Here is an 8,015-nt window from a genome sequence, read left to right on the forward strand (position 1 = left end):
TAAGGATGACTGCATCAGAGCCTATAGTGCTATCGTCATGAATGACAGCGACTGTCAAAAGGGAAGAAACGAGAGAGATAGAGAGTAAGCCTGTGAATAAAATATAATTTTCTCCCTCGCATATCTAGGCAACTTGTGCGGATTTCTGCCTTTCTTGCGAAAAAAGAACCAAGTTCTGGCGAAACGGGCGGTCGATATCTTTCGGTCAAGTAATGTTCTTTATCGGAATGAGCCAGGCTTAAGTGTAAATGGTGACCATTTGTTCGACATTTGTTTCCATTTGACTGTCTGCGTTAAGGGTGTTTCCAAGCTGGAAGGGAATGTGTGGAAGCAGATAAATACAACGCAAGGGAAAATGTGAAAAGTTACTAGTTTGCTGAAACCCGTTTGTGAAGTGCTCGTGCCATTCCGCTGTGCTGTGCCGTAGTGCGTCGATTACAGAAATCTCGACCGACAGAATAAAAGAACAACTCGTAGGAATGGAAGCGAAAAATGGCAAATCTGGTCCTACAACCACAATCCCTGTCGCATCGTCGGGTGGTGGGGGGTGCAGTGTTACCGCGACGGCCAAGAATGGGGTGAAGGAAAACCCGAACGGTCCCCGGGTGGTGACCATCTACAAGACGGAAACCGGTTTCGGGTTTAACGTCCGCGGACAAGTCAGCGAGGGTGGGCAGCTGCGATCAATCAACGGCGAGCTGTATGCACCACTGCAACACGTCAGTGCTGTTTTGGATAACGGGGCCGCGGAACAGGCTGGCATTAAAAAGGGCGATCGAATCCTGGAAGTGTAAGTTCAGAAAAATACCTAAAGTATTGTAAAGAAACCAACAGTGCGGATTGTATACGTTAATAACTAATCATTTAACTCCATGTGAGTCCATGCTGGCCAATACGCTTGAACTTTGGTTGTGGGAAATAGCCGATTAAACCAGATTGTATTGACTACATTTCCATCTTTCGCATCAATACATGCGCAAGTAGTTATGTGCCTTGCATATCATTCCCTCGTAGAAAAACAGACACGTAATTACCGTACCGTTTTCCGATGTACATTGAGTGGATTATGCTTACTGACTGCCACTCGGTTTAGAATAATATCGCTCGGTCGACAGGGTATGGCTCATTAATTGGATTGAAAAAGGTTTGTCATATAAAAGGTTAGAAAGATGGTAGAGTTCCCATATGATAGTTGCCAGAAACATAAAACAAGCTATCAGTAAACTAGCTATTCATTTTGGGGTTTCTAGCTATATGGTATGGGTGTACCTTACGATGGCGTTAACGTAAACAGTGTGAAGCAATCAATAGTAACATATGCTAGCAAAACTTTTACTCCCCTTTTTTCTCATCACTATGAAAGTCTCCGTTCTTAGTATCTGGAGTAGAATCGCTTAGCGGCCAATGTATAATATGGATTGAACTGTTCACTTTCCAGGCAAATTGCTAAAATCGGATAACTGATTTGTACGTCAGTCTTAAATTGCTAAATAACGTTGATGTGAGAGATGTAATTAATTGTTTGAGTTTTTTATTCAGAATTTTATACAAATTAGGCCTAGCTAGGTTTGCAAGATTACAGATTGAGCGAGTAATGTTTGACTTTCCTTGCTTATGTAGTGTGGAGATAAATTACATGCATTTTTTTTACACCGATCCTTAACCGAGTTCACAAACGGTTTGATAAGCAGAGAAACAAAATAGTCAAATTTAAACAGTACATGCACGCTGAGCAGCATACTGCTGGCCTCAAAATGTGTTGGATTGTTTGAGCTGGAGATAATTTACGAACATATTTGAGTGTAAAAATGTCGCACTGAAAAAGTGCTATGGCTGTTTGTATTTTTCACCGTCTTCAGAAGACACGATATGGTATGGTGCCCTGTTTCAATGTTTATTTAAAGGAAAGGCGGTTTCGGAGAATTGCTGTACGTTGATTATATCGTGTGCAAGTGTATTGTACTAACATACGAATAAATGCTCCGTATATGAGTGCGCATGCCATGTAAAATGAAGTTCGTTTGCGATAGACACATGCTCTGGCGCACTCAAAGGTTATCGGGTTGGGATCCAATAGTTAAAAGAAAGTCATCTGGATTTCAGATGTTACGTTAAGGCAAGTTAAACTGAAACTATCACGCAGAAAAGATTTTCGCCAAGACCGATTCTCTCCTAATTTTTACCTTTATTACAATGGGTCCGATCGCGAACGAAAGATTTTCCCTATTTTTACTAATGTATCTTTAATAATACTTCATCAGGCAATATAATAATATTGCCAATGAAATGACGATAGTCATACAAAAGACAGGTTATGGAAGAAATCATAATAGAAAAAGAATTGAGTTCGGCTGTAACAGTTGTAGCATACTTCTTGTTAAAACTACTCCTTTTCCTGTATGTAACGTTATTTGATTCACTTAGCACTTACACATATACTGCGTGTTCTACGAGTATGCAAATCGTTCGTAATTTTGCACGGATTACGTTGCAGTAATAGCTGTCTAAAAAGGCTACAGCTCTGTTCCTATCTATTGCTAAAGCCAATCTCATTTTGTGGATGTAAGCTGCCGTATTAAGTTCACTAAATCACAGCCGGCTTTGTCTGTTTTACCATCCACCAACTTGTGGCTGTGACAGTCTCATGTGAATTATCCGCTACATCGAAACAAATGAATCATCCAGCAGTAGGCACATGATTACAATGATTATACGGTAAACTGACTCCAGCATGCAGGGTCTAGTGGCGCTGTGAAGCTTAGCTAGGTGGCTTTATCAATGCGCAAAGATCAGTCTCATAGTGCTGTCGCAGGTTGGTGGACATTCGTTAGTGCTTTCCGCAATAAAAAGCTGTATTAGGTGATCAGGTTTGAAGCAATTACACATTTCAACATGCAGCGAAGTATGTTTTCTTCGTACTGCGCGGAAAATACTGATGACATTTTCGTTCAGACACATTTGACTGACTTGTGCTGCGAAAGCAGCGATGAAGAGGAAAGCAGATTTGCAGCTGGTGTTGGAAAACGTCGGGGAAGACTTGTTCCTATTCCTACTATCAGCAGTCTAGTTGCAGAGCGAAGGTTTGTCCGCTAATTTCTTTTTGCAAACGCTGCACTGCTACTGTACTGCGTTGAAGAATTATTTGAGCGTCAGTAGTATGAAAAATGGCTTCTCACATATGATGTAATGGTGGCATACATATGCACCACCTTCTAAGCTATTGTGTACTAAATGACTTCGCATAGATGTGTTGCCTTTTAATGATACACATGATGGAAATGGCTTTCAATTCTTTTGAAAAAATAAATAAATACATAGATTGAAAACTCTACACAACAGCACAATGGTGGAATTATCATTTGGTTGCTGCTCTTGTCTTTTTTTTCATATTTAGCAATCATGTGAACGTGGAAGGTGCTACTCATAAGCAGGTGGTGGATCTCATCAAATCCGGTGGCGATACTCTAACGTTGACCGTCATATCAGTCACACAGCAGGTAAGTGTGAACTCTGGCGACAATACGCGGTCGCTTGTGTGTATTGGTGGCACTTACTAACAGTTTGTTTCTTGCCTCAGGAGGCGGAACGTCTTGAACCGACGGAAGACCCCGGCGGATATTCATACATCGACTATTCGGAAAAACGTAGCCTGCCTATTAGTATTCCGGATTACAACATCATTCATCGTGGGAACGAGCGATACGTTGTTTTCAATATCCATATGGCTGGTCGGCAGTTGTGCTCACGACGGTATCGCGAATTCTCAAACTTACATCAACAGCTAAAGAAGGAATTTTCCGGCTTCAGCTTTCCCAAAATGCCCGGCAAGTGGCCGTTCCAGCTAAACGAGCAACAACTGGACGCCCGCCGACGTGGGCTGGAGCAGTATTTGGAAAAAGTCTGCGCCGTACGAGTGATTGCGGAAAGTGACGCAGTCCAAGAATTTCTCACCGACACTGTAGATGATCTGGCAGCGTCACCAGTCGATATTAAAATAATGCTACCCGATCATGCCGTTGTAACGGTGTCGGTGCGAAAGTCGGCGAATGCACAGCTCGTGTGGGAGCAGCTGGTGCAGCGAGCCAATCTGACCTCTTACACTCAGCAATATTTTTACCTTTTCGAAATTGTCGAGTACAATTTTGAGCGTAAGTTACAACCCCACGAAATTCCTCATCAGTTGTACGTGCAAAACTACAGTACGGCTTCCAGCACGTGTCTTTGCGTAAGGCGATGGCTGTTTTCTATAGAGCGAGAAATGTCGCTTCCTGCCGGCGAGCAGGCAGCGAAGTTCATTTTCTATCAGGTACTTACCGTGGGGCTTCAGTCGGTCCTATAGGTTTCGTAAAATTTTGCATAGATTGTGGAGACACGAGCATCTGAGTGTTCGAGGTTTAATGTTGATTGTATCTTTTTGTCATTGTGATGTTTGCAGGCCGTCGATGAGGTGAATCGCAGCAATATTCGTGCAGATGGACGTTTGTATGAGCTGAAAGCGCTACAAGACTCGAAAAAGGCGGACGAATATCTTGCACTAGCACGCACTTTGCCCGGCTACGGTGATATCGTCTTTCCACATTGTGCATGTGACAGTCGTAAGGAGGGCCATGTGGTACCGGCAGTAGGCATGAAAAGCTTCCGGTTGCATGCATGTAGGGAAGATGGTGCACTCGAGGCACAAACCGTAGAGTTGCAGTGGGCTACAATCTCACGTTGGGAAAGTGACGAGGAATCGATGGCGTTTTGTTTCCAGTACAGCCGCTCGGACAAACCTCCGCGATGGGTTAAAGTTTTTACACCATACGTAAGTTAAAATCTTATGTGCTAGTGTAAACATTATGCACCGATATTGATTTTATGGTTCTCTTTTTTGTAGCACGCATTCTTGGCCGACTGCTTCGATAGGATAATGGAGGAACGAGCATGGGACGATACAGGAGAGTAAACAAACGCACGCTCGATAGTCGGATATGATAATGCATTTCAGTTAGCCAGAATGAGGATAGTCTTATTAGCTGTGAAAGATTTGTCTTGGATGAATGTACGCCAAGGCACGAAGATGATGTTACAACGGATGTTTACATGCATCGACAACACAAATTGTTGCTAATTATTTAGTCATGAAAACGATGGCGAACCTATATTTCTGGACGATACTGCGCCTATCGCGATCGTTATGCTGGATCAAGATGGTACGAAATTATTACGATCGCTATTGTTGTAGTATTACGAAACAGAAGAAAGGAGCAAATATTACTACTATACCTTCTGGAGCATTCCGCCATGTTTAGCTATGATCTGATGGATCCACTTATGACTAATCTCTAGTAGTTTTGCACAGCTAGTAATATATTGCGACGCATGTTGGATGAAACATTTTTCACTGAATAGTGCAGCGAATCGTCTCTCTCTCACACTCTTTCCTATTTTCAAACCCTCTCTCTTTCTTTTTGTATTTCTTTAAGATGTCTATTATTTACGTAGTACAGCTGACGCCATCGTATGATAAGATGTTTTGTTATGGCAATTCTTTTGGAGTGATAATCTCGAAGTACTACAAAAACACACCACACACATATTTATCCCACGTCATAAATAAGCATAATACATGTAGAGTAGAGATCTGAAATTTTTTCCATTTAATTTTCCGCGTTGCATACCATTCGCTGTTGAAAAATGTCTCGCTTAGGTAGCTGGTACTTCCATTTTATTTCTCTCGAACCATGTATTAGTTCCTTACCAACCGATTTTTTAATCATGCAGCATTCTGTAACGCCTTGCAAGTGATCCATGTTTGCGTTTGAGTTAGCTAAGAAAGGGATGCGTCGTGTACTAGCAGCAGTACGAAACATAATCGGTAACGCCCAAAAACCAAAACATTTTTAACAATTTGGACAGTATGTAGCTTGCTAAAAATATTCACATATGTTTTCGTAAATACAGTCATTTGATTAGTGGTATGGTCTGTCAGAAAACATTCCAATTTATGTTTGTTGATTGTTGAAACTGTTGCTTCATTCCACTACGCCATGATGCCTTTACAGCATTACTATGACGCTAGTCTGCATGTTCAAAAAGGGTATTAGTTACAAAAGTGTTATGATTGTTTAGGAAAAAAATCAATAGTTAGAAGAAAAGAGATTTGGAGATGCAACAAAAGAAAAGATGATGCAAAAAAAATCAACAAATCGGAAAAATGTCCAATGATCTCTCTACAAAATTATCACTTGTATCTATGTCGTGTAAAGCTCACAATTGTTAGCACGTGAAAGTATAGCAAGTAAAAACCTTGTAGTATTTCGATTTTAGTATTACCAACAATCAAGGAGCGATAAAGTTAAAGCCACCACAATGGAAATTAATGTTTGAAGTAGACATACCATGTACATAGAAATTAAAGAAACTCGGAAGGAAATCTTACTTTTGTGGAAGAAAGATACGAGTAGAAAACGTCCTAGATTATATGCTGACCATCATGTTTAAGGCAAATTTTTGCACAGTAAATGATGTATGCTTGCGCACCGATACACACGTAACGAATGAAAGGACATAGATTTCAATTAGAACCGATCAAATGATATGCTGAACAACATCATTAAGATAGTATTCTGTGTGTTAGTCTATTTCTTGTGAGACAACGATAAACAGAATTCATGAGATTTGGCAATGTGGAGCACAGGAACGAAAAAACAATGCAACATAATCACATTGACTACTACATGACGCAGCGCTAGTTGACACCGAAATTACTGCTCAGACCAAGTACCGTATCGATGACTACTATGGTACCGAAACCGCGCAGCTGGAATCGGCTTCATGCTTGACAATGGTCGTGCGGTACTGCGCTTTCGCATCGATCGGTGCTCTAGTCTCAAAATGCTTTGCGTTTAAAAGTCAAATTGGGTACCGGGTGCGCTCGCTCAAACCGCAATGATGGAAATGTTGTATCTCTTGTCTGCAGGATCTGTTCATCATTAATTTCACGAATTTTCACAATATCCAGAACCATGGTATGTTTTACTTACGTAAATAATTATCTTAGATCAGCGAGTTCGTTTCCAACAAGCGAGTAAATGCACCTACCACATAATTCTAACAAGCTATTGCAATGCAGTCGAAATGTCTATACGTTTTCCCGAACCGGTTGACGTGCAAATGTGTGTATAGTTTATGCAACACGTAATAGTCGGAACGAAATTGGATAATTTGGAGGGATCTAATTGCAAGCCATTATGCAACAATATATCAACTGTTTCTGTGTACTCTGGCCTTCTGTACATACCAGAAATAGAGAAGCAACGGCTATAGTTAAAACAATTATCAATGAAGAGTCTTCTTCTCTTAACAACCTTAATCGAGTTAGGCCTGGCTTAGCCAAACCGAAACGGGACTTTGGTTATCTGCTCGGTTCAGTTGAGATTTAAATTCATCCAGGGCATGTTGTAAGGTAAGGTGCATCTGAGGACTGTACCACGGGACCGGCACATCAAGAACAATTAAGCAATGGCAATTAATAAGAAAATATTGTTAAGAAATAGTAAATCCTGATAACCTGATACGATAATTGGACAGTTTAAAGCTCGGTATAGATCAGCAACGCATTATATTATATAAAATACAAAATGAAGCAGACCATAATTTATTATATATAAAAGTGATACTATATAAAGTTTTAAAAATAATACTAACAAAGTGTAAAAAAACTACTGAAACATTTTGCCCTATTCCTGTACAAATAGTTTGTTCCGAAATAGTTTGTATATTTGAAAATAACGCCATTGGCTCTATCGCTAGAGTGGAGCCAGTTCGACAGTTTCGCTTGTTTGTCAGTGTACGTCTTTTTCCACGGCCTGAATGTCTTTTGTGTTATCGGCGAAGGTAATAGGTTCCAATTGTTTGGTTATGATAAACAATCAATTCACATTATCATCAACGAGATTGCACATTCGCGTGCCTACTGCCGCCAGTGACATGGTTTGTTGCTTGCGTCAGATAGATTGAAGAACTAATGGATC

General features: G+C 40.7%; 1 protein-coding gene across 2 annotated transcripts; it reads left to right on the plus strand.

Moving 5' to 3' along the window:
* Window positions 1–50: 50 nt before the first annotated feature.
* On the plus strand, window positions 51–6,893 carry LOC121588962 (sorting nexin-27). Of its 2 annotated transcripts, none has more exons than XM_041907444.1 (5): window positions 51–790; window positions 3,395–3,497; window positions 3,578–4,306; window positions 4,436–4,804; window positions 4,877–6,893. In XM_041907444.1, exons 1-5 carry the CDS (start codon window positions 480–482, stop codon window positions 4,943–4,945), a joined length of 1,581 nt encoding a protein of 526 aa, XP_041763378.1. In that variant the 5' UTR covers window positions 51–479; the 3' UTR covers window positions 4,946–6,893. The 2 variants fall into 2 exon arrangements, with proteins under 2 accessions (XP_041763378.1, XP_041763380.1); XM_041907446.1 differs by lacking the exon at window positions 51–790 and adding an exon at window positions 2,657–3,080.
* The last annotated feature ends 1,122 nt before the right edge of the window (window positions 6,894–8,015 follow it).

This window comes from Anopheles merus, chromosome 2R, assembly GCF_017562075.2.
Source record: "Anopheles merus strain MAF chromosome 2R, AmerM5.1, whole genome shotgun sequence".
Classification (NCBI taxonomy): Eukaryota; Metazoa; Arthropoda; class Insecta; order Diptera; family Culicidae; genus Anopheles; species Anopheles merus.

Bases quoted from the DNA above. Each gene is read 5' to 3' on its own strand.
- LOC121588962 (XM_041907444.1), top strand. From the start codon at position 480: ATGGAAGCGAAAAATGGCAAATCTGGTCCTACAACCACAATCCCTGTC. The intron at 791-3,394 runs GTAAGTTCAGAA...TTTCATATTTAG, and splicing joins GGCGATCGAATCCTGGAAGT to CAATCATGTGAACGTGGAAG. The intron at 4,805-4,876 runs GTAAGTTAAAAT...TCTTTTTTGTAG, and splicing joins TTAAAGTTTTTACACCATAC to CACGCATTCTTGGCCGACTG.